This window comes from Saimiri boliviensis, chromosome 16 (assembly GCF_048565385.1).
Source record: "Saimiri boliviensis isolate mSaiBol1 chromosome 16, mSaiBol1.pri, whole genome shotgun sequence".
NCBI lineage: Eukaryota > Metazoa > Chordata > Mammalia > Primates > Cebidae > Saimiri > Saimiri boliviensis.
Window position 1 is genome coordinate 73,407,940 of NC_133464.1, and position 26,811 is coordinate 73,434,750.

Below are 26,811 nucleotides of genomic sequence, written 5' to 3' on the forward strand. Positions count from 1 at the left end.
AGTACCCCCAAACCTTCTCATGGTCCTTACCAGTCACTACCTCTGGCCAGAAGTATCCAGCATTTTGATTCCTAATGGCACATATCAGGGCCTGGATTTTTAAAAAACTCAACAGGTATATTTGGTTACTAGGAACAAAGTTACCAAGAGCACTCTTTCTCATGTGTGTTGATGGATAGAACAAGCATTTCTTTTGGCTCTAAATATGGAATTATGGAGTCATACATAAGCTAGGAATATGCTTAGTTTCCTACCAAATTTGGATTATGCTACATTTTTTAAGCAAGAGTGGAGAGCTGGGGGAAGGGGGCTGTGTGACTTAAGGGTTATTTGATTTGATCTCAAGTACTAAAAATAGATAGATAAATAAACAAACAAATAAATAAATAAAATTTAGCTTTGACCAATGTAAGGGGGAGAGAAAAGTGTTTATTGGTCATTAACTAAAGCAAACATCCAGAATTGGGACATCTGTAAACATGAGGGCAATTTAGGTCCCCAGAAAGTTGTGGCTGGCATACAAGTGCACATGCTCTTTCATTTTTCAAGGGCTTATTCTTACCTTTTGCAAACAGGTCTTCTCTACAATGGAGGACAGGGTTGCTAGAAGACCCCGATTTCTTATTGACAGGTTAGTGATTCTGGAAGAAAAAGACTTCTTTCTCACTTCAAAACATAAACATGTTGCAAAGGGTTCTCATTGACCCCACTCAGGTCATGTCCAACCCTTTCCAATCATTGAGGTCCCAAAAATGAAGGCCAGGCCTGAGTCAGGAAGTTCCAGGAATTGGGCAGTGTAACTGGCAGTCCTGCTAAATCACGTAATGAAAAGAGGAGGAGAAGTTTCCCCTAGGAAGATCTGTAGCAGGTGAATAGGGAACGGGATGGTGAGCAGGTGAGGATAATTCATGCTCACCAGGTGGTGGGGGGCAATGACCATCTGCTTAACTCTGCTGGGAACCAGGTACTTCACTAGGTGCTTGGCATATGCTATGTATTTTGATACACAAAACAATACCTAATGTAGCTGTTGTGCCTGTTTTAACTGATGAGGGAGCCAACAAGTGATTCTCAGAGTGAAAAGCCCAGTTATTGGATTCTGCTCTTAGGCAGCTTGAATGGGCTGCAATGCCAGCTCTTACCCCAAATCATCTGTCAGTTCCTTTTTCTTCCTACCGGATGAATGTGGGTTAAAAGCAGTAATTAAAATTTAAAAATATTTCCTCTTTGGGTGCTTATTGGAAATTGATTCTCTGAACCTTGATGGAATAGGCCCACAGCTGAGGTGGTACTTGGAGCAGGACATGGGGGTCGGGAGAGGGTGACATGAGGCTGTGGGGCCCTGGGGCAATGAGAAGAGGGAAGTCTGGGGGCTCCAGACCATCTCAGCCAACTTTGCCACTTTGCCTCAGGATCTGATATCTGTCTGCTTATCTATACATTCTGCAGATCATATTTGTTGAGAATCTACTCTGAATCCAGCACTGCCTTAAGGATTTAAGCTTCATGTTGCCTATGAAGCTCACAGCCACATGGAGGAAAGACAGGTGAGTTACAATAATGCACTGCTCAGTGCTGTGCCAGGCACACCAGGGGGGAGGAGGCTGAGCCAGTGGTCAGGAAAGACTTCCCAGAGTGGGCAGCACTTGAGCTGAGACTGTAAGAGTAAGAAAGAATGTCATGATGTTGTAATTTACTTTAAATATCCAACATAGACAGGTGAGGTCTTAACGTATACTTCATTCTAGGTATTGTCCGTTGCCCTAATCAGAAATTGATATTCCAGAAAGGTGTCATTCCAATATTCCAGCTTCCCAATCCTAAGGAAACCAGAAGTTTTATGAGTTAGAATAGTAAATACTAGAAACGGCTTTTCAGTAGGGGAAATTATTGGCTTCTAAATTAGTTTCATGGATGATAGAAATGTTCTTTTGTTGATGGAATTAGTGATGCTAAATATACATATGAATTCAGTATACACTGGCTAAGTGTTTGAACTTTCCTACCTCACCATAACCAGAGTTTAACAATCTACTGAGGGCTTTAACACACACTCTTAGGGTGGTGCCCAGGGCTTGATAGATAGGTGACGGGGTTGGAGGATTTAGGTTGCTGATGGCATTACAAGGCTCATGGGACACTACTTTGTGCATCCGCTTTAAGTGTACCTTTGAAAATGTAAAGTGGTTTTGAGACCACCTAAAAAAGCCGAGCCCTGGATTTCACCAAACGCACAAGAGTTGCAGACACTCTTTTGATTGCTTGCTAAAACGTGTTTCATTTAAAAGTATCCTGGTCGGGCATGGTGGCTCACACCTGTAATCACAACATTTTGGGAGGCTGAGGCAGGCAGATCGCTTGAGGTCAGAAGTTCAAGACCAGCCTGGCCAACATGGGGAAACCCCATCTCTACTGAAAATAAAAAATTAGCTGGGCACGGTGGTGCGTGCCTGTAATCCCAGCTACTTTGGAAGCTGAGCTGGGAGAGTTGCTTGAACCCAGGAGGTGGAGGTTGCAGTGAGCCAAGATTGTGCCACTGCACTACAGCCTGGGCAACACAGCGATACTCTGTCTCAATTAAAAAAAAAAAAAAAAAAGTATCCCCACACATAGCAGAAACTGGTTCTAAAAATTGTTTGTATAATAAAATGGTGAAGATGTGGTGTTTTGGGGGCTGCCTTTACCTGCCAAAAAAGATTGTGCATGAACAGACTGGTTTAGGTCAATCCACAACAAGGAAGCAGGCGAGTGTCACAGGTAGAGAGAGGTCCCCGGCAGGGGGAACCTTAGGGACTCAGGTGCAAGAGAGGTCTCAGGGACTTGCAAATAGGCGGGTTTACCAGGGGTGCTGGCTGCTGGGGGTGGTTCCTGAAGGACTTCTGCACTTTACTGAGCTTGGATTTTATCCCTTAAGTCAGTGTTATTGAAAATGTGTGCAGGAACTGCCTGGGATGGGAGGGGGGTGTAGCACTCTAGATTCTGCTTTTAAAATAAGCTCCCCAGGTGATTTTTAACTCACCAGAGTTTAAGAATACCATTTTAAGCCACTGGTATTAGTTTTTCAAAGTGCTGAGGAGTGCTAGGGAGTGCTAGGGGGCTCGGGGTGGCAGGGAGGGAGATGACTGGATAGGTGCCTCCACAGCAGGTGGAGCATGGATGGGAGGGGACAGGTCAGAGGTCAGGAGGTTTTCGGACAGTCCAGATGGCAGTGCTGGAAAGGGTGGGCAGTTTCCAAAGACACTTGAGGTAGTGATCAGTCGGCTGGAGTGGCTGGTAGGCTGCAAGGAGAGCTGAGTGAGGCAGCCAGCCAGGCTGATGACTGACAGATTTCTGGCTTGGGGATAAAATGAGAGTAAGAGCAGCAATGCTTCCTCAGCTTACTGTGGGGTCTATCCTTTCATCCTGGGAATGCCGATGGAAGCATGGCCTGTAGTCTGTCATTCTTGGGCCTGTCTGGGCCGCTGCCCCAACCACCCATGCCCATCTATGTGCCCAAAGTCCCGTCAGCCCACTTGAGGCTGCCCTTACTAACAGCTGCTCGGCCTCTTCAGGTCCTCAGTCCCTGCCTGTGCCATGCCTGGTTGCTGATGAGTTCTAGAAGGTGTGGTTTCAAATGAAAAAGGCATTATGTGAAAACACTCATAAAAGAAGCTATTATAACCTTCACTACTAAGTTCCTTTTAAATAAAATAAAGACAATCCCCAAAGTGGATTATGTGGAATAGACCATGAGGGTTGTTTCCTTATGCTTACTGTTGCCCCAAATCCCTGTCAGATGGCCCGGTAGAGCAGCTCAGGTTTCAGCAAATTACAGCACCTCATTAGGACTCGATTTCATGTTTTTAGATGCTGTAGGCCTCTACCTCAGTGATGATGACTTCTTAAACCTGTATGACAACACAGTGGAAGCATGCTAGTGACATGTCCAATGAAATGTGAAACAATCCGTGAATTCTTTGCATATTTTATTTTTCTTTTTTTGATTTCCAACTCACACACATCTGGCATATTTTACATCTTTGCAATAAAACATGGTTACAATAGCTTAAGGAATTTATATATCCAAAATATTTCACCATGATCTCAAGATGAAATGAACTTGTCTTCCAGATGCTCAGTATCCTCCCAATTCTAAGCTACAAACTCAAGATATTGCTTACAGCCTGGTGATGAATAACTTAATCATTATGCTGATTCCCCATAATTTCAGAATTTCATAAATACAAACAACAATGAAGAAGGAATTCAGTGCTAAAACTTACTAGTACAAGGTGGATAACAAATAAGTAATCACATCAATAAATAATGATATGTTTCTGGTGCAAAGTGCCAATACAAAGAACCCATTATCTTGTTTTATCTTTTTAAATAAATGACTGCAAGTGAGTGTAAATTCTGAGAAAATTACATTCCTGTAACATGCCTCATAGCCCTACCGACACAATATGTACATCTATGACGATACAGTCACCAAATATACAAAGAAGAAACATGAAGAAAGTGTATATACCCCTGGGTGTATAACTTGATCAGTACAATGTATGGAAAATCATTTGATAGCCATCATTTTATATCATAAAAGATGAAGTGCCTTAGGCTAAGAATGTGGCTTTAGGTGAGAATTTCACGAGAACCTAAAAGAATAACTTCAGTTATTGTTGTAATAAAGTCTGACTTGTTATTAAAGAAACTAAGCTATTCAAGAACCAAAAAGGAAAAAAAAAAGTTAGCATCAGATTATGCTCCCCTAATGTATACACACCAAGCCAGTGGGATGACTCTGGAAGTGCTGGGAAGTTATTACTACGAACTAACGCTCATGACTCCTATTTATACAAGAAAAACCAGGACCTCATCCCTAAGCCCCCTTTCTGCTGTGTCTTCAAATTATGCAAGGTAGGGCTGAATTTTCTTTGTATAAAGTACCCCAAATGGCAAATAATGGCTTAGTATCCAAATGCTTTATGAGCAAATTTCACTCAGAAGGGATGAATTTAGATTAAAAAGTGCAAACTATATTTTGGTGAAAATGTCAAAAGTTACTGATGGAGCCCAAATTCAACCCTTTCATACAAGCTGTGTCCTTGGACAGATCTTTCTGTTTCATAGTGTGAATGCAGCTGTTCCACCAAGCCATCGGGAGTAAAGAACATGCAAGTTGTAACTCCACAATAAAATTAAGAAACATTTTGTTCTTTATACAAGGTTTTACTTTTACAAAAGTATCCCTTTTAAATAAGATGCATCTGATGTACAAAGTATCAAATGTGTTTTTGTTTTTTTCTTTTTCCTCAGCTTGAAAAGAGGCTGGAAATGGGATGCAGGTTAGGTTCAAAGCTTCAACTTTGTAACAGCTGGACACAAGGTTCCTCAGAATTGTCAAAAGTCTCTTGTGACACATCCTACAACCTTTTCTCAAGAAACAACAATATATGAAATAATTACCAAAACATCTCCTAATTCATATAATTTACATGATATAAGCTTGCTTGATAGCAGCTGGTGTTCAGTCGTGAAAAAACACACAAAGTAAAATGGTTGCTGACTACAATGTACAGCTATTGCTGGGTGTGATGGAATGTACAAACGGAGGTCGATGTAGACGAGTTTTTTCCACCAGAGATATTGCCTTTCCACGCAGCACTTGTGCTCTCAGCTTTAACTCGGCTTTTGGTTCTTCCTCTATCTTCAGTATCTGTTCTGATGCTCATAATGCCACCGATTAAAATCTATATTAAAAGCTACAATGCTACCAGAAGCCATGCCAGTGATCAGAGTCCTGGAAAAGCAGAAACAGCAGGTAAGAGTGATATGAAATCATTTCTGTAGTTGCTATTTTTACACTAGACAGCATCACAGTCTCAAAGTTTGGCATTTTACACTAGACAATATCATGATCTCAAAGTTTTGCCAAGTCTTCATTTTGTGTTCATGGAAGTAGGACTGAAATTTCTTCTCGGTTCTGCTGGGAGCAGCACAGTTGGCCTGCACATGCCTGCACAGGCAGCCCTGCTGCAGAGCGGGAGAGCCCACAGAACCAAATTTCCAGCCTCTGCTGGGTGCCCCGTTTCTCTCAGCAATCGCACCTGTCCGTGTCCACTGCCTTGCTTCGGACATCTATTGGACTCTGCGAGGGTATCTGGTGTTTCTTCCTGTCTCTCTGACCTTTCTTTTCTTTGCCCCCTGGAATCACTCCACCTCTTGCCCTCTCGTTCCACATTCTCCCTGGGTGTAAATGCAATGATGTTTCTTTCTGAAGCCCCAGACACAGATTTCTCATTACCAGTTGGAGGTCACTGCCAGGCTGTGTCACAGAACCCTCAGATTCGACATGTCCACCATGAATCACTGGCGCCTTCTGACTTTGCGGGCTTTTGATGGTTAAGCTGCCCTTGTCTCTTCTCCCTCTCCCTCCTGACTGATCCGCCCTTCAGCTCTGAGGCTTCTTTCTCTGAGATGTTCCTTCCCCAGTCCCGCTGCCACTGACTGAATGTAGGCGAGTTTCAGAATTTCTGTCTACGTGAAGGGTGGCTTCACTTTTGATTAGACACCTCATCCAATAAATACCTTTTGAGTAATATCCCCAATATATGTTTATCAATGTATAATTTATATACATGCATTCTTCATTATAAAACAACAAAAATAATCAAAACCAAGGATGAGATTAAAATAGAAATAGAAACTTAGTGTCTTTCCCCCTCCATTTGGAGAACCCCTAATACTATTGCAACTTTGAATATGCTCATTCATCCACCCTCTCTGTGCACGCCTGGTGAATGAATGAGCATCTTCCGAAGTCTTTCCTGCCCTCCCTGGCCCTTGAGAAGAGTTTGTCCCTTCCTTCTTCTGTTACTCTGTTCCTGGTACCCTCATATGCAATGATTATGAGGATCTGAGCTCTCTGGGGTTAGTTTCTTGTTGTGGATCCTTAGTGCTTTGCATTGTACTCAACCTATGATGATGGCAGCAAAATGAATACACAAATGAGTAAGAATATCAGAGAAATATTGGAATTACTTACAAACACAAATCACTTCAAACAATCTGGAAACACACATATATACAAACAATAACACAATAAAACATTCCCATTTATTTGTAAGTATGGACTGCGACACTCCGGGATACTCCAATACTGACCCTAAACCTTCTTTAAAAACAGTCTGGGCTCAGACCAAACATCCTTTCTCAGACTAAATTAGCTTACAGTGTTTTTCCCAATGACTTTAGTACCATTTTATTATACTGTTGAAGATGCTTCATTAACTTTATTATACGTCTTAATATTTAAAATATTTTAAAATCAGTATTGTTATGAGGAATATTACATGTAGTTGGGAAAAACATCGATTAACAAGCTTTTCTTATTTCTGCTAAATAGCAAAAATTAGAAATTACATGCCATATTCAGATCATAGGGTTGTAGTTTATTTTAAAGGCTGAGGGACTTTATATTTTGAAGGAACTTTATATTTAAAGGCTTAGGTACTTTATATTTCTAATATTATTTTCATTTTATAAGAAACCCAAGGATAGATTTTAGGAAACAATAAAATCCTTTTGTAAATTGAAGAACAATGGAAAATCATTATTAATTGATTAATATTCATATCAACTCTTTCCAAGAAAGAGTTGGATTAAAGGATTAAAGTGTTTTAGGGAAATACATACAATAAACCAAAATAACATAAATGAGAAACAGGTAAATAACGTGGTGATAAAAGATTGTTCTGGGCAATGCGTGAGTGCCACATGCTGTTGAAAGAGAGGCCAGCTGCAGCCCACACTATGTGCTTTGATGGAAACTGGTTAGCTAGAAGTAGGTCTCACACCGAATCCTACCTCTGCTGAGAAATATATGTTTCCCTCACATCATACAAGCCAGGGTGGCCTGTCTGAGACTAGGCAAGGATCTGAGAAAGGGAACTTGGTGGGAGTAAGTTCTATGTCTTGGGCCCTTAAAACTTGTCTGGAGGCCCCCTTCTCTATCAGATCCATTTCTTTTTTTCCTTCTTATTCTCTTCCTGTGTTTCCCTCTCACTAGAATCCTTATTCTTCCCCTCATTTTCCCCTTTTCTTTGCCAGTCTTTCTTTTGTCTGGATGCTGGAATTGCACTCACAGCACAATTCACCCTTGGTAGAACAAAGAGAGCCTCCGATGACAGTTCTCAGTGGTAACACTTGTCCCTGACGCAGCTCACCTCTGGTCATGTGACAAGTCCATGGCTCTGATGCCAGCATCACATCCCGGGTAAATGTACAGTTGCTTGAAGTCACAGGCCTGCCAGACCTCCACCACCCCATTGTCCCCTCCAGTGACCAGGTTCTGGCCATCACTGCTCAGGAGAATGGCCTTCAGAAAAGGTAAAACAAAACAAAACAAAAAACACAACAACCGTTTCTCTCAATTTTTCCTAAAGAGCCAACTGTCACTACTGAAAAGTACTCAGTCCAGTTCCCTTGTCATTATTGTCTACTGTTAGTCATTTCTCCAACTTTTCTCAAGTTCAAGCCACAGAATTTCCAATGTGGAATTCATCAAAGTTCTTACATATACAAAAGATCTTATTAAAACCAAGATTAAATTCCCAAGAGGATATTATTAACTTAATCGAGGAAGAACTTGAGCATTAACATGTTTAGTTAAATGCTGAATATTAAGATTGTAGAGCATTTTAGAACAAATGGAAGAAGCATATTTCAAAACAGAGTTTAATAATGACAAGCCAGCAATTATAATTCATTTGTGAATAAAGGGTAAATGGGTATATGTAATTTTTGTTTAGGGTTCTAAAGATAGAAATCTTTGAAAATAAACTCACTTTTAATGTTGTGAGGGTGCAGCGCTGAAACAATTATAAAAGGAGCTTTAAAAAATTTCCTAAGGGTCTAAGCTTTAATCAAACAACAGCTATCATTTCTGAAGTCTAATTCACTGGGTTAATTACTTACAATTAAATGAACTTTGGGTTTGTTTAAAGTATCAGCCCACATGAAATTATATACTTTTAAACCAGAACCCATTTATCTGGATAGCACAGAAATTCTATTATGAATTATTTAATGTAAAACAATCAATCTTCAATCTTTTGGCTTCAGTCCTACTTAGCACAAAGTATGCAGATTTACCCGTGTTGAATCATTGATCTCCATTTGAGCCAAAAGTTTCCCATTAATGCTGAAATTGCTGAATCGCCCTCGTTCATAGTATATGATACAGTGGCCTTCGCTGGAGACGGAAATCAAGCGTGGAAATAAGCAGTTTTCTGGTCCTTCCAGGGCTCTCAGCAAATCTCCAGTGATGGTGTGGACAAGGCAAGGGCCCTCTGCAAAGTGAGGACATCAATGCCCAGGGTCAGCTGGGGATGACAAACGACACACCAGCTCCCACCAATCCAAAAACCTCCCTGGGTGTGCACTCAGATTTGATGAAAGAAGACAGAAAGGAAAGAGGCAGGCTGGCCAGATCAAGCACTGATCTTACATGTAAACAGAGCAAAGCCAGAGTACCTGTTGTATACCACACTCTTACGCTGCAAACTTTTTCACCAGGTAAATACTTGATCATTTCCTTTATCAGGTAATATTCATAATAAAATGATACAGTTCACAGATTATATGAGAATAAAAGACTTCCTGTGCCAGACATTTTCTCATAACATACTTTTAGAAACTCTTCTTGAAAGTTTAATAGAATTATCAAAACAGATGCTCATTTTCTCAAGTAGAATCAAAATTTTATGCATTGTACCACACAAATGCATTACTGTCAAGTACATTTTACCTTTTCTGTATTTTAAACGTAAAATGTAAAAGCAAAATTGAGAAAACTTATTAAGTAATTCAGCCTACAGAAACATATTGTCTTTCAAATAAATGAACAGTGAGGCGCGTGAAAGGAGGGTAAGGAGTGACATTTGGCTCCGATTGTTTCTGGGTTTCTTTGCCCTTATAAAGTCATCTTGATAAGGTAAAACATTCACTGATCAATTCACAAAAATTGGTTAATATAGTTTGGTATTATGTATCTATTCCACTGTCCCAAAAAGATCTCCACAAAACAGTATATGAATTACATGTTTATTTTTCAATTGATCTGAATAGACACATGTTCTACAAAGCAAGCAACATTATTAAATTTTTTCCTAATCACTCAAGTAATAGACTTGCCCTATAGAAAATTAGGAAAAAACCAGCAACCATCTCTAATATCACCGCCTGTAGGAAATGTTTCTTTCTTTGTGCCTACTACATGTTACTTATTTTCCTTTTTTTTTTTTTTAAACTTCACAGGGTAAAATGTTATTACACATATAATTACTTTTTAAAATTAAAAGACTGAAAATTTTCTACATGTCCATTTCTGGGTTAATTATTCTTAGATATCAATATTTTAAAAACATGGTGTGAGCCTTCAGACTCCATGGATTCTCTGTAGAACAGCTGAAATGAGCTCTAACAACCAAACCTGACTATTTCATCACCTTGACTAAAAAACTTCAATGGTGCCGGGCGCGGTGGCTCAAGCCTGTAATCCCAGCACTTTGGGAGGCTGAGGCGGGTGGATCACGAGGTCAAGAGATCGAGACCATCCTGGTCAACATGGTGAAACCCCGTCTCTACTAAAAATACAAAAAATTAGCTGGGCATGGTGGCGCATGCCTGTAATCCCAGCTATTCAGGAGGCTGAGGCAGGAGAATTGCCTGAACCCAGGAGGCAGAGGTTGCGGTGAGCCGAGATCGTGCCATTGCACTCCAGCCTGGGTAACAAGAGCGACACTCCGTCTCAAAAAAAAAAAACAAAAAAAAAACAAAAAAACAAAAAACTTCAATGGTTTCCTACTATAGTCATAAAAAAAAAAAAAAATGCAAATGCTGTGGCCCAGGCCCCTCCCATCCCTCCAGTCTTCTCACTCCTCCAAGTTGCGACTATGGTGACACTTCAGCCCCCAGTGCTCCTTTCACTTTTCCAAGCCTCAGGCCCCTTTCTGCCTGTGAGTCTTCCCAGAGATGTAAGTTCCCTGACTTCCTGAAACAAACTGTCTTCTACAAAAACTCCAAAGAGGCTGGGCACAGTGGCTCACGCTTGTAATCCCAGTACTTTGGAAGGCTGAGGTGGGTGGATCACCTGAAGTCAGGAGTTGGAGACCAGCCTGGCCAACATGGTAAAACCCCTCTCCTACTAAAATTACAAAAATTAGCCAGGTATGGTGGAGGGTGCCTGTAATCCCAGCTACTTGGGAGGCTGAGGCAGGAGAAGCACTTGAACCCAGGAGGTAGAAGTTGTAGTGAGCCGAGATCATGCCATTGCACTCCAGACTGGGCAACAAGAGTGAAACTGTAACTCAAAAACAAAACAAAGCAAAACCTCCAAAGAACCAAGTAATCTTTGTTTCCTTTCCATCAACCTCTACACAGCTCCTGGCCTTATAAAGAAAGGGACTTGCAGAGGGAGGGGGTCCAAGGCTGTGTCTCATGAGTGACCTGACCTCCCACCTCCCCCACTCCATCAGGGATACATTCCCCTTGTCTTTCAAATGTCCTTTATAATGACTGCATCATATAAACATACTGTAATTTAATTTATCAGTGTTCTGGTTAGATTGCCATTGACCACAAAATACTACATAAAAGTTTACACGTATTTTGTATTAGTGCTAGTAAATATCAATCATAAAACTAAACGTCTGCAAATAACTTCGGGATACCATTTGTCTACAGTCATGGTGTGAGAAAATGATCATTTTCTAAACATTTGAAATGAAAGAAATGACTTCTTACCTTTAGCACCACTGATAACAAGCCCGAGTTCTGCACAGACAGAAACACAGACAACTTCGTGGTCATGGCCTGTGAGGACGGCTCTTGGTGCAGGATAGTCACCTGCAAGAATACAGCAGCAGTGAGGCACCATGGACCAACGGCGGGGGGAGAGGGCTACACCAGCAATGCAACCTTCAAAAACGTACCATGTTTATTAAGGCATCATTATTAAGCTGTGTGACCATGAGCCGGTTCTTAACCTATCTGCTGTCCTCTTCCGTGAAATGCACATAACTAGTGAACCTATTATACATGCTGTTTATATACACTCTCATCATGTTCTAAGCATATCACGTATGTTAACTTGTCCTGTCATCTTGTCGACAGGACAAGTTAACATAGGTGATATGCTTAGAACATGATGAGAATGGTAATGAGTATTCTTTTTCTTCCATTATTGTTAAGAATTGGCACAATGTCTGCTAAGTCATTTATCTGTGTTACTTACCTATGAGGTAGGTACTCTTACAATCCCTAGTCTATAGCCTAGAAATCCAAGGCTTTGCATGGTGATTGAACTTGCCCAAGTTCATACAGCAATGTGCTGGAAGTGAACCCACTTCATCAGTGCAAACCTAGCTAAAAAGCCCAGCTGAATTACATCCCCGAAGCATTTTCACTGCTAACTGCTTTCATAAACTGAATGACGTAGAGAATATTATGCCTTTTGTATGAAGTTCTACATTTTTCTCTTCTGTTACTGAAAGGAAATGAGCTTACTCTGCATCACCCATATAGGCTGTTTAGTTTGTGATCTTTCTTTTCTGGCACTTGCGTTCTCTGCATGCTTGCCTGTTTTTCTCAGTGAATTCCTATTTTTGGTGGGATAACCACCCCCAGCCCCTCGTCTTGTCTCTCAGAGAAACACCCCGTACTTTGGTCATGGTGCCTCTCTTTCCCAGAGCTGCCTCCTAGGTTGAACTCCTGGCCCTCACTGGGGTTGGGGGAAGCTGAAGGTTCCAGGGCTGGCAGAGGTGCCTCCCCCTGGAATGCCCCTTCTTTGGCACTGATGGGACCCCTGGGTGCTGGCCAGCTGGACTGCTGCTCTAGTTCTCTGCCCACAGTGGCAAGAGAGAAGCCACAGAAAGTTCACTAGGCAAGTGCATAACGACAAGGCCTGACCTAGTAAGGTGCCCCACATCTTCCACTGCGGTCTGCCAAGAGCCCCTTCCTTAAGACCTGCCTATCTTCTGTCTCCCCAGGGATTTCTCAGTTTTATTTAATTTTTTTCAGACCCATCAGCTCCAATTTTGCTTCTGAGGCATCTCTTAGATAGAGTGCGGGAGAAGGGGAACAGCAGCTCACACTAGTTTGCCATCTTCTAAATACATGGATATTGCTTAAATGCGTTTTGACTATTGGTAGAATGTCCATTTATGATGTCAGCAGTCCTGGATTTGTCTGAAACACATTTATACCATTTATAAAATTATGTTTTACAGTGCAGGAAAAAGGTGAAAAAGAAAAAAAAAGTTGTTTTAAAGATGCTCTGGGCTCCCTGGTAACATAAGCTTTGAGCATTGAGAAGAGTTCTCAAAAGAAAGAAAATCAGCATATCAAAGAGATATCTGCACCCCTATGTTTACTGCAGCACTATTCACAATAACTCAGGTATGGAATCAACCTAAGTGTTCAACAAATAATGAAAAGATAAAGAAAATGAGGCATATTTGCCTAATGGAATATTATTCTGCTATTTAAAAAAAAAAAAAAAAGAAAGAAATCCTGTCATTTGCAACAACACAGATGGAACCAAAGGACATCAGGTTAAGTGAAATAAGCCAGGCACAGAAAGACAACTGTCTCGTGTTCTTACTTATACATAGGAGCTGAAGAAATTGATCTCATAGAGGGAATAAACAGAATGGTGGTTACCAGAGGCTGCAAGGGTGGTGGGGAGGGGTTGGTTAATGGGTAAAACAACGCAGTTAGGTAGATACAGCTAGAAGGAATAAGATAGCATAATAGGGTGACTACAGCTAACAATTTATTGTACATTTCAAAATAACAAGAAGAGAAGATTTGGAATGTTCCTAATGCAAAGAAATAATAAACGTTTGAGGTGTTGGATATCCCAATTACCCAGATTTGATCATTACACATTGCATCCTTGTATCAACATATCTCATCAATATGTACAACCATTATGTATCCATACAAATTAAATCTTTAAAAAAGTACTGGTAAGATTTTATGTGTAATATCAGCTTTAACTTTTCTAAATGATAATTTTATCTTGGAGAGACTAGCACAGTGGAAACCCCTGAAATTATACACTTAATTCATTTATATAAAATAAATAGTTTTGAGCACTTTCCCTAATGTGCTATAGAAAAAATAAAAAGCAATCTGATCCTATTGCAGAGAATGAGAAAAAATGTATAAAAATATTCTTTATGCATGTTATACATTTTCTGCTAGGAAATGAGTTTTTCAAAGGCTCGTGTCTCATTCAGAGAGTTTAAAGTGTTTTATTTGTTTCATTACAATGTCCCCAGGTCATCTGAATAAACTGTGGCACTTAACTATTAGGGGATATTGTTTAGGGCCCCAGAAAGCACCATTTCCTTCCTTAAGTGAAAGGAAAATAAAATGCCATTCCAGGCTTTCGGAGTTGGGAAAACTGCAGCGGGGGGGGAAAGCTTATTTCCTCTATTTCATTTCGTTGCTAGGGACAGATGTCACACACCCAACAATCAGAAATCTTGGGAATATTCTGTCACTGTCACATCACGGTTGACGGATGTAGCCCAGGGTTAAAGGGCCCAGTGCAGAGGGAGGTGCAGGTGGACAGCCCCTCTGAGGGCCACTGCCATTGCCCTCAGCCCCACCATTGCCTCCACAGAAGCACTCGCTGTGTGCTGGAATGACTAGAACTGATGAAGAACAAACACGTCCGATTTTTACATTCCTTATAGATATGCATTTGGAAACGGAATATTTAAAAGGCTTAAAATAAACAAATTCCATCCTCCTTTTATCAAAAGTCATTTCAATATTATGAAAATGGATGATGAAAAAAATACACTAGTATTAGATGCTGCTGTTCAAGTAGATCTGGTAAGGAGAGGTTTTTCAGTGAGACGGTCTCTGGCTTTTAGAAAAATGGTCAAAGTAAAGAACTCATGGTTCTAATTTTAAACCTCATTTGTGGGACACTGATACGCAGGGGAAGCTGTGGTCCTTCTGATTTAGAACTAAACAAAGCCAGTGGCGTTTCTAAGACCTCTGCCCCCCAGTGAGTTGATGAACCTCCTGATGCATGACATTAGATTTTCTTTCTCACCTTGGGGAAGTCACTGCAGAACCATGGCAAAAGTATAAACCATGTTTATACTCAGATAAAATATGATGCCTTTTAAAAGTTAAATCCCAGAATAAGGGATTTAGTCAAAGGGTGTGGCAGTTTCATTACTACTATGATTTCAAGATTTATTTCCATATATTATGTTAGAAATTTGCTGGGATAGATGAGAAGAGTGATATCGGTCGGGAGTCCCTCATCAAGACCCCAACTTGTCAGCCACAGGTGGGTGCTGTAGAGGTCTGTTCCAAATACCAAATATGCTTGCTCCCGCATTTCCCAACGTCCCAAGATAAATGCAAATAAAAACATTCTGTGGGTTGGAAAGTGTCAAATTCACCCATGATGTGTTTTCATTTCTTATGTACTCACAGAGTATTCAGTGAGGAATAGAAGATAGATGTGGTGGAAGCATTTATTCATTCACTCTAACTTCTTTTTCCTCTTCTGAGATAACAACGACCACATTTTTCTGGGAGCACTGCCACTGCAGGGAAACTGCTTCTCCTGAAGTCCTGAGCCCAGATCTAGGTCACAGTACAGGACTGTCTCACCCTCACCTTCTAAAAACAACTAATGGTATCATCCACCTCCCCTTCCTCAGGAAGCTGGGCTTTGCGTAAAGCCCAGACACCCCATGGTCTGGAAATCGAAGCCCTCTAATCAGAACACATTAGTCGCTCTGTATATATTGCTTCCAACCTAGGCCCAGGACCTTCCTTGACGCCTTAGTCCTGTACAGGGAAAGGAAAAGCAGAGGTTGAGTGGCAAGCAGCTCCCTTCTCAGTCTGGAACCCTGGAAAGTCTCCTGGTGTTAGGCTGGGGGAGGGAGCAGATGAGTGGTCTACCACAGAATGGGCTCTGTGACACGGATGTTTCAATACATCCCTTCCCTTTTGGTCCTTGACAAGCCCTGCAAGGTGAGAACTGCCACATATGGAGCTATGCTTCCTCTGATCTTAAAAAGATGGTTCAACACGCTCTAAATCCTAGCTAAGTAAGATTCCTTGCTCTGAGAAGTGAGACGAACTTGTCTAATGTATCTAAATGTAAATAAATTCTATAATTCTGTGCTATTCATTGTCCATGCTTTCATTTCTTATACTAGCACCAGTTAGTGACAGTTGTGGAGCTGGGCACCAGGATAGTCTTTTTAAAACAAGGCTGGATGCAAACAAAGAGAGGGATGTGATTTGGCAGATGTTTGGTGACAGGTTGTGGCTGGCAGGAGGGTCAGCGTCCAGAGCTGAGGCATACACAATGGGAGCCCAGAGAAGGTGTGTGTGCACAGCTGGAGTCTCCTTTGCAATTGGCTTCTCCTTTCACAGTCTGAATAATGCCTGCACATGAGCTACAGGACTTATTTTTAAAAGGTAGAATGGAAAAGCATAATAACAATGTGTTACCTACAGTACCCAATGAATATTTGTAGATTTGAGTTGAAAAGATGAACAGGAAATCCTCTTCAAAGTTTCACATGGCTATGATTTAAAAATTTTTGTATGTATGTATATCAAATTCTCTATAAAGCACCTTATATCTGGTATACACATTAAAACTACATAATTTAAAAGCAGGTTGGCTTTTGAGCTGAGGTCCCAATGTATTCTGAGTGTCTGCTGAAGAGACAACAATGTTAACTTGCCTCTCTTGTGACTATCTTGTTAGAAGCTATAACACGTAATGAGAAATGTCAAGTCCCAAGATCAATGAAATTTTGGACTCTAGGGATTCCACAGGAATAGCATTGATCCTTTTAAAGAACACCAGTCAGAGATGGGTTGTAACATATTGCAAAGAGAGGCTCAAGAGGATAAGCGGCCAAGTCCAAGATACCTACCTGACAAAAAATTCAATCAGCTTTCAGCACAAATTGCCAGCTCGGCTCCACTCTCTTTCATGCAGTAGGCTGCTTCCAATTAAAGTGCGCAAATTAATTTTTATCACTTCCAAATTAGTTTCAGAATTTGTGTAAAAGTCTGTTTCAGATGAAAGCATCTGTCCCTCACATCTTTGCAATTCTGTTATCTAGTTAGGGACCTATTTAAAGTCTCCAAGATAATTTCTATGTTCAAAGTCACAAGTTTGAAAGAATAACAATAAATATTATTATAAAATACATTAATAAAACAATGATAATTCGACTCTAATCTACACTAGGTAGCCTTTGCTTATATCTTTTATGGTCTGAAACTCTATATCTAATAGTCTGCTTATAGATATTCATTCTCTTTGTGACCGATTCATCACAATGGTCAAAAGGATTAGAAAAAGACTTAATATTTCTGAGATGTCTCCATTTGCCACAACAATATATTTGACACAATAAAACCACACATACTTTCTATACCTGCCTAAAACATTTCACAAACATAACACTGTTTTCAAGCTATCCATTACAATATAATAATGAGTGCAAGAGAAACAAATATGTTAAAGTCAGCTGAGTTTATCTTGAGAAGATTTCGGTGATGTGCACGTAAGGCTAAATGATAAATCCTATCATTTCATGATGCTGTGATGAACAGGTATGATTTGGCCTCACTGACACACAAAGCAGTTTCATGTCCACACCAAGGCCAATCCCTGCTTTATGACAACTACTAGGTTATTATGTTCCATGCTAGGACTTTCCCCTTCAAGAATAGGTTAATACATACAACCTCCAAAACCTAAGAGCATTGTGTCACACACTTTGATACAAATTTAGAGACAACTAGCTTCTGGTCTTGAGTATCAACGTATTATGAGATAGAAAACACATATGGCCTGCTTCTCTGACCTGTGAATTGGAAGCTAGAGTAGATTAAACTGGAACAGAAAAAAAAACCTCTTTTCATATTGTGAGTTTTCCGATGGAAACAACTGTGGCTGTGTCAAACCACAGGCAGAGCACTGATTCGACAGTCAATTCAGTGTGTGTGGTGACTGCCTGAAAAAAAGAGGGAAGAGACCAACATCGATGGTTGCCCTAGTCAGGCATATATGTGCTGCTAGGTTGGCTTTTTAAATAGATAGAAGAGCCATGAATCAGTCATTCAATCAATATGAAACCTGAGATTTTTTTTTTTTTTTTTTTTTTTTTACTATTATGATCATCCTTATGGAAAAAAAACAAAACCAGTTTTTTTTTTCATAATCATCTATTTGATGTAAAGTTAAGCATTTTATGGGTGTTCAAAGCATTTATGCCACAAAATATATTATCCAGTAACAATTCACGATTCCCATAACAAATACTCGACATCCTCAGTACATCCAAGCGGGAGAAGCAGTTTGTGATTAGTATAAAAGCAGATTCCTGTAAACTCCGGAAAGTCAGAGATTGTGACTTCCAGCATTCCCAGCTGCTGAGATAGTGCCAGGCACACAGTAGGCACTCAACACATATTGTTGCTTGACTAATACTTTAGGTGCTTATCTTGTTTATTCTAGAAGAGCACTTTTCCCTCTTATTGATGTACCATTCTACATATGTTCACATTAAATATCTAATGAAGTCTTGCCAGAATTGAGTCTATGGAAGTGGTTTGGGTTCATAATGATGACAACAGTTTCTGACTAAAATTCCTATAGATGAAGGTAATACTGAAAAACACATATTGATAATCTTCTGTCATAATATCTTTAAGATAATCCTGTCCTTACTTAAAAGTTAAATATGATACTGCTTTCTAACAAATACAATATCCACGTTTTTGTTCTTAAGTATTGCAAAAGCATTTTGTATTTACATAGCTCCTATTGTAAGGAACTTTAAATAATTTAAATATTATTGTATTTAAACTTTTCTTGCTAACTCATGCACCAAAGCTACAACTGATAGTTAGCCATTTTTTGGTTTAAAAGATCACTAGAAAACAAGAGTAGTGAACACAGATAATTACTATAATTTATATTTTTCTTTAATATTCTTTACCTCCCAGCAGTACATTAACATCTTATCTCTGCTACCAGATGGCAGCTTTTAAGAAACAAATCCCCTTTTTGGAAATAACACTTGCATCATTTTGGGCTTCATTTTGAAGATGGTAATTAATTAGATTTAAAGCTCTATTCTGTTCTTTTAATTTTTTTCTAATAACTTCTAATTTTTTGTCAATGTATATGAAAGATACTACACTGACCCGCTGCTTAGTTAAACTTTTAAAAGAAATGCTACACTATTATGGAAATAAAGGCAATTTGGAAATATGTGAACATATATTTAGATCAAATATACCTGATAGTGTACCATTCTTGAGAATAATAAAGCCATCACTGGTAGGTCATATGTCTTACACACATGTATATATATGCATACATAGACATACTAGAATTCTGTTAAAAATAAACTTTTTAAGGACATGGCTTTAAAAAAGAGCAAATAAGGAGATTATCTTACTGGTATTTAGATATGTTTGTTAATAACAAAGAATTGGTAACTAACTATTTGAACTGGTTGGAAATCAAGCAACATTGAATATCTTTTCCTTCAAATCAAGATCCCATCTTGTTCAAATTTAGAACAGAGACTCATGTGTATATACACTCTCTTGTTTAGTAGCTATGCCAAGAGGCACATTCTATTTCACAACACATTTAGTTTCTTCATCCGCTGTTCAACTCTAGCTACCGGCAACAGGAATAAAATTTCATATAACATTTGGACATCTAATCCAATCTTCCACTATCTTCTCATACAAATATATTTCTCCATTCTCTCCTGTATTGACCTTTGTTCCTATCCATTCAAAGCCATTTCCTACTTTTGCAGTATTCCTGTCAAAATGTGTAAGAGTTGAGGGGACGAAGTGGGACATGAAGGGTGGATGTGCAATTCAGTTTCCACCCCCAGCTGTCTCACAGGTTGGAACTGACCAGAGAGGCAGCAGCCACCCAAGCAATGCAACATGGCATCTTGTAGATTTGTTTACTCTTATAACATTTTAGTTGTGGATGCACAGGTTTCCTGAAAAATTGCTATATCTGTTGGGTTATAAGTATTCCTCCAATTCATGTTTCAGTTTATATTTGACAATTTGAATAATTGTGGTTTGGGAACTTGCCATTACCACTTTGCAGAAACCTTTCTATATTTGACAGGGAAGTCATGCATTTGAATGAACTATTGAAAGCTTAGTAATTAAAATCAGTAATTATTTCTAGGCAATCTCTTATCCAGCTCTTTAGTCATCTGATGTATTGGAAACCTATTATGTATACCACTATGACTGGAGCTTAAGATGAAAAGACAGACACTCGTTATCTACTTTAGAGTTTTCTTGGGACAGCAGTCCAAGAACTAATAACTAACTTCTCCTACATAAATAAAATTTCCTTGGAAAAAGAAGTTTGAGAGGCTGTGGATTAAACAAGCATCAACAATTTATTTGTGTAAGACTTCCAGAGCTTATAAAGAAAGTTTAAGTATAAACTATATTCCAAAATTATTTCATGAAGGAGTCCAGCCTCCCCTGACACTTTCTTCCTATAGGATATCTTAGGGTGCATTGTGGAATAAAAGTCTCTTGAGGAATCCTCCCAAGCAAGGAAACTGTCTTAATCAATTTTTGTATCCCTCACCATGCCTCATGTGAAGGGGGTACTCACTCACTGGTTTTTAAATGAATAAATGAAGAAATTTACTACAGTATGTGATAGATAGCATTTAGTGCCCTGACTGAGACACAGTTAAAATCTTCTGAAAATTCAGAGAAGGAGAGATTATTTTCAGCTGAAAGAAATCATATGAGGTTTAATGGACTAGGTGATGTTGAAGAAAATTTCTGAAGGATAGGGACATTTAGAGACTGGGTTGCTCAACAGAGGATCTGGGGAGGGGATCGGTGAGGGGAATCTGGAAGTCTCTCCATGTTAGAGGTGAGAGTACTGCTCATATTAATACTTTGAACATAGCTACATTCCAATACAGATTTTGGCCACTTCAGCTTTCATATTTTATAATCCTTATACCTTAGGAAAAAACTATTAGAAAAACCAAAAAGGCAAAATATATTTAAAATAAACTATAGTTTAACAGAACAATTTTATACAAACACTTACTGCTATTAGGGTTGTCTCCTATGATATGGTGCCGCCCACTCCAGTACCAGAGCAGCAGGGTGGCGTCTCGAGATCCGGACACAATGTAGCAGTCCCCACCAATGTATGACTCGGACCTGGCCAAGCACGTGACCACATCCCAATGGCCAAATACAATCTGAGTCAATTTCCCTGTAACACAGAAATGATAGGTTTGCTAAATTTTGCTTCATTTAATCTTTTTCTTCAAATAGCAATAAGCATAACTTAATTTTATCAGATTTTCAAAAATTTTACCGTATTTTTATTTTTATTTTATTTTACCAGTTTTATGAAAAGCTCATCTTTAGGCCAGTAAAGTTACAATGTTATACAAATCTGCCTACAGGTTGCTTTCTTGCATTGCTTTTGAAAACTGATAAGAGAATGTCCCCTGAGATTTTTGTTTTTTTTGAGACGGAGTTTCATTCTTGTTGCCCAGGCTAGAGTGCAATTGCAAGATCTCAGCTCACCACAACCCCCTCCTCCCAGGTTCAAGTGATTCTCCTGCCTCAGCCTCCCGAGTAGCTGTGATTACAGGCATGCACCACTATGCCTGGCGAATTTTGTATTTTTTTAGTAAAGATGAGGTTTCTCCATGTTCTTCAGGCTGGTCTCAAACTCCCAAACTAAGGTGATCCCCAGGCCTCTGCCTCCCAAAGTCCTGGGATTACAGGCATAATCCACTGTGCCCGACCATCACTTGAGATTTTTAAGGAAAAGACTTTATAAAATAACACAATCATGATTTTTCTCTTCAGGGTTTGGGTCAGATCAAGGGAAGTTTTAGGACATTTTACTGTATACAAATTTGTGGGAAGGGAACAATAGCCCCATTTGTCCTGTGAACTCAGGGATCATGCTTACGTTTAGAATAGATGAAGTTAGATACTTCATTAAAATAGATGAAATTAGTTACTTGCTTACAATGTGAACATTTAATTTGAATCTTGACTATTCATATTGACAAATGATAAAAATGCCTACATTATTGAGTATGAGTTCATATTCAGCTTTGGTTTTAACAATAGTCATTTTGAAGAGAACATGGTGTTTCATAGTTATGATTACCTGTTTCTGTAGAATAAACTCTGAAGCTCTTATCCCAGAATCCACAGATAAGAATATAGCGATTATCTGCTGTCACCACAAAACAATGTGCATTGATTTGTATACTCTGGTCGACAAGGTCTGTGATCTGCCTTTTGTTTACACCAGAATTATTGGCTAAAAATAAATGAAAAAAAAGCGTTTGAAGAAAGATTCCATTATGAGTTTCACCAAGCGCTTACGGAAGGAAAACAACATTTTCATGCTTCATTTATCCAGAGATAGTTTTTTTTAATGGTACATGACTATTAAGATTCTCCCTTGAGGAATATAAATTTCCTTTGTAGCAATGATTATTTATGAACCATATTATGTATTTTAAAATTATGCCAGAAATTTCAGTTTTCCCTCCACCAATAAATAAAAACAATATGAAGAATTCAAAATAATTAATTTAAAACATAATAAAATATGTTAGTGCATTCAATTCTTTAGATGCTCACTATGCACAAGTTCATCAGTTTATAAGAATCACATGAGAAGTAAACATTGTATGAAGTATGTTATTAAGGAAGATACATCTTAATATTTGCCCCAGTCTGTCACTTTCTGATGGATAAAAACAATATGAAGAATTCAAAATAATTAATTTAAAACATAATAAAATATGTTAGTGCATTCAATTCTTTAGATGCTCACTATGCACAAGTTCATCAGTTTATAAGAATCACATGAGAAGTAAACATTGTATGAAGTATGTTATTAAGGAAGATACATCTTAATATTTGCCCCAGTCTGTCACTTTCTGATGGTATTCATAATTCCTGTGAAAAAGGAAGGTAGAGATTTGAGCAAGGAATGTTGTTATGTGGGCAGCCCCACAGGGAGCTTCAGGTCAGAAGCTTTACAGCCCTGCATTGTCAACAGACAGAAGGCCTTTCCAGAATGAGCTGGCAGGGGAGGAGAGGAACAAAAAAGATGAGAGAGGGATCTGGGAGGAAACAGACAGGCAAAGAATCATGTAGAGCCCTGGGATTGAATCTGAATAAAGTCAGGAACTCAGAGACACCATCTGATTTCCCCAGTGCCTGTCTGCATGCCAGCCTGTCCCTTACTGCACGCCATCCTTGCAGGATAAATCCCTTGGCTGAATTCTTAAACAGAAATGCAGATGTAGAAGGTCACCACCACCACTCTCTAACACCAATTAAATATAAGTACTACTATTTGTAGCTATCTACTAATACTATAAAAATAATGACTGGAAAATGTAAGCAATAAAAAAATATATATACAAAAAAGTCAGTAAGGAAAAGAAAACCAAAGGTTTCTGGAAAACTATACAATTGGTCCTTGACTAATTAGAATAGACCTATTAATTTTTCCATGGTTACACACTAGCTGTATATTTCATTGTCAATGTCTGTTAGACAGAGTCTAGCTAGACTAGACTAATAATATTCTTAATCCTAAATCTTAGAAGCTCTCAAAGACATGTAAATGGTCTTTTGTGTAGGGGGTTAAGTAACTAATTGAAATGTCTGTATCTTATCTTATTTCTGGGTTCAAAGATGAAGGATAAATTAGAATCTAAGAATAAGAGGCTGGGCATGGTGGCTCCCGCCTGTAATCCTAGCACTTTGGGAGGCTGAGGCAGGCAGATCACTTTGAGGTCAGGAGTTCCAAACCAGTCTGGCCAACATGGTGAAACCATCTCTACTAAAAATAGAAAAATTAGCCAGGCATAGCAGTGCACGTATGTAATTCCAACTACTCAGGAGGCTGGGGTGGGAGAATTGCTTGAACCCAGCAGGTGAAGGTTGCAGTGAGCTGAGATTGTGCCACTACACTCCAGCCTGGGTGACACAGTGAAACTCCTTCTCAAAAAAAAAAAAAAAAAAAGAATCTAAGAATAAAACCCCGTGACTTTTAATATGTTGCCTAATAATTTTTTGTAGCATTTTCCATTTTTTTCTAATTTATCTTACTAATCATCCAATGAATTAGATAGAAGAAGCATTATTAAAAATCGTCTTACAGATATGAGACTGGACAGGCTTAGAAAGACGAAGAAGCTAGCTCTGGATCAAATGGCTAGTAAATGTGTACACGATTATTTAAAAATATTTTGAATGTCTGCTGAAAAGAGTTATAGCTCATCAGTTTTTAATTCGTATGAAACATATTCTTTAAAACATGTTTGCTTAAAAAAATTCAATAATAGAGACTTCCAGAAATGATGTTCTTCCATATTAGTTTCTTTTAATAATCTTTTTGAATCCTTATATTTCAAATAATACTGAGCCGTCAGAGAACATTTTAGGCTGAAAGAAAATACAGTTTGGAATTATTTGCCTTATTTATAAGCAACTTAAATGACCTCCAAAAATATCAGGAAACAATTCCTGTATTGCCAAAGCTCTTACATGGCATATTATAATTTACACAGCTCCTTGATGATAATTTGATATTATTAGCAAATTAATCTTGTGGAAGAAAAATATTATTCAACTATCTTTTATGAAAAATAACTATATATGAAAATGTGGATAGTATCCATGAAAATGTATTCTTGTTTATTAACATACCAATTAAGGGATCCATTTCAATGGGAAGATGGTGGGCTTGATCCAAGGAGTATCCTGGAGCTCCTCGAAGGCCTAAAGATTAAAAAAAGAGAGAAAAACTACCATAAAATTTTCAGAAAGGAGGAATTTCCTAATGGGCAGTGTTTTATGATGATTTTACAAAATGCATATTTGCTTAAAAATTAATTGTTCTAAGAATGATTCAGTTATACTATGTGTCTCTGTAGATAGCCTTACAAAATAATCACAACAGGGACTTCAGGTTTCCACTTAAGATGTAGAAGGTTGGAAAAAGTTTTGTCTTTGTTCTAATGATGAGAAAAAGCTGGATAAATAGAAGATCATAACATTTATTGAACCCATCAAAAAGCTAAGGTCACTGAGCAATCAATGAGCCTGAAATCAATGAAAGGGCTATGCTTCCAAGCAGGGATGGGTATAAGCCTGAGCTCACCTGGTGAGGACAGAGGAAGCTGGGGCTCCTATCCAAGGGGGGCTTTTTTTTCAACATATGACAAGTAAATTGAAGGTATAAAATTGGGCCACACCTAAAATCTTAATCTCACCAAAAGCTATTTTCAGAGGATTAATGTTTAGGGCCTGATGAAATTCATTAGTCATCGTTTTTCACACGTGATTATATAATATATATAACACTTTTGAACAAATTTAAAGAAAAATGTAGTGCTTTATAGTCTTTTTTCTCAATGCAAAACATTTCTAGGGGCTCTCTCCTGAGAATAATATCGTCATAAATTTTGCTGTCTATCTCTGAATGGACGTAGCGTTACTGTATGTTGATAATATCACCAATAACCTTAAAATAGGTGCACTTAAAAACTCTTAGGAGATGAAGCTATAGTACAAATCCCCGTATTTTTTTAGAGCAATGTAGGGGTCAGTTGAACAGAAAGATTCAGGTTACTTCAGCATGGCTCAGCCATTCAACTCTAGAGACAGGGGGAGTCTTCGGCTTTCTTGGAGATCTTTAGTGGTGAACCGGGCCAATTAAATCATTTAATCACATCCACTTCTGCCATGGTTAAGCATTAACATGTCTAGATGTTTGCTACAACATTATGTCACTTCAAGATGTAGTGGCTGGTACTTTTAGGAATGAATTTGGAGAAAACATATGTGAAATGTGAAATCACTGGACAATTCAGATTTTGTCTTTTTGCAAAGATTCTAAGCTCTCAAGGATACAGCTGGTGCTGGTCCTGTTTATTGCTATATATACAGTGCTTAGGACTACTTAACACATGATAGTCATTCAAATATTTACTAAATAAATTGCTGATGTAGAGGAAACAGGATTTGAAGCCAGCATCAGGAAACCCAGATTCAAAGTCATTTCTGTGATACAGGAGAAAAGTACGGTGCATTTTTTATTTTTTATATTTATTTTTTGCAGGAAGGCAATGGCAGAAAACGGTAGGAGAACCTTTATTATTAGTAGAACTGCTTCAATTTGCCAGATATGTACTGAGTACTTAACTACGATCCAAGCATCCTACGGGGCACTAACATAAAGCAGAAATGAAGGAGACAGGTAAGAGTTACTGAGTTGGGTTTGACAATTTATTTAGTCTGCTGTTTTTTGTAGATGATGTGGCATATGAGCCAATCCCAGCACACTTTTTTACCTTAATTGTAGCTTTTAAGAAATCTTTAGTAAGCGATTTGCTCCAGCACACATACCTACTGTGTTGTGCCATCTATTCACTGCAAACAGTCGGCTGCAAGTCACTGTCACCACTGCAGGGATGGTCAAGTGGGGCAGGGTGTTGGCTGCGACATGGGTTACTGGAGAATTTGAAGGAAACTTCAGCACCATTATCACATCCTGTTGCATCTGATCTTTAAACATGAGTGGACTCTGTGGAAGGAAACACTGTTGAATAGAAAGGGAAGAGAACAGAGGAAGACAAAAGGAATAACACAGTTAGTGAAAGGTCTAGGGAGAATGAGGTTAAGCAG

The 26,811-nt window shown here is 38.8% G+C and overlaps 1 protein-coding gene across 17 annotated transcripts in view; it reads right to left on the minus strand.

Annotated features, from left to right (window-relative positions):
- Window positions 1-3,948: 3,948 nt before the first annotated feature.
- The window catches only part of NBEA (neurobeachin), a 702,569-nt gene continuing 679,706 nt past the window's right edge, over window positions 3,949-26,811 (minus strand). For 8 of the 17 annotated variants that reach the window (XM_074387840.1, XM_074387834.1, XM_074387835.1 and 5 more), the window contains 8 exons: window positions 26,533-26,725; window positions 24,832-24,903; window positions 22,265-22,420; window positions 21,176-21,346; window positions 11,785-11,886; window positions 9,133-9,329; window positions 8,205-8,356; window positions 4,081-5,779 (listed from right to left, as the gene is read on the minus strand). In XM_074387840.1, coding sequence (XP_074243941.1) covers window positions 5,689-5,779; window positions 8,205-8,356; window positions 9,133-9,329; window positions 11,785-11,886; window positions 21,176-21,346; window positions 22,265-22,420; window positions 24,832-24,903; window positions 26,533-26,725 — 1,134 coding nt within the window. In that variant the 3' untranslated portion in view covers window positions 4,081-5,688. Of the gene's footprint in view, window positions 5,780-8,204; window positions 8,357-9,132; window positions 9,330-11,784; window positions 11,887-21,175; window positions 21,347-22,264; window positions 22,421-24,831; window positions 24,904-26,532; window positions 26,726-26,811 lie in introns of all 17 variants that reach the window. The other 9 variants (XM_074387836.1, XM_074387843.1, XM_074387839.1 and 6 more) reach the window with 2 other exon arrangements.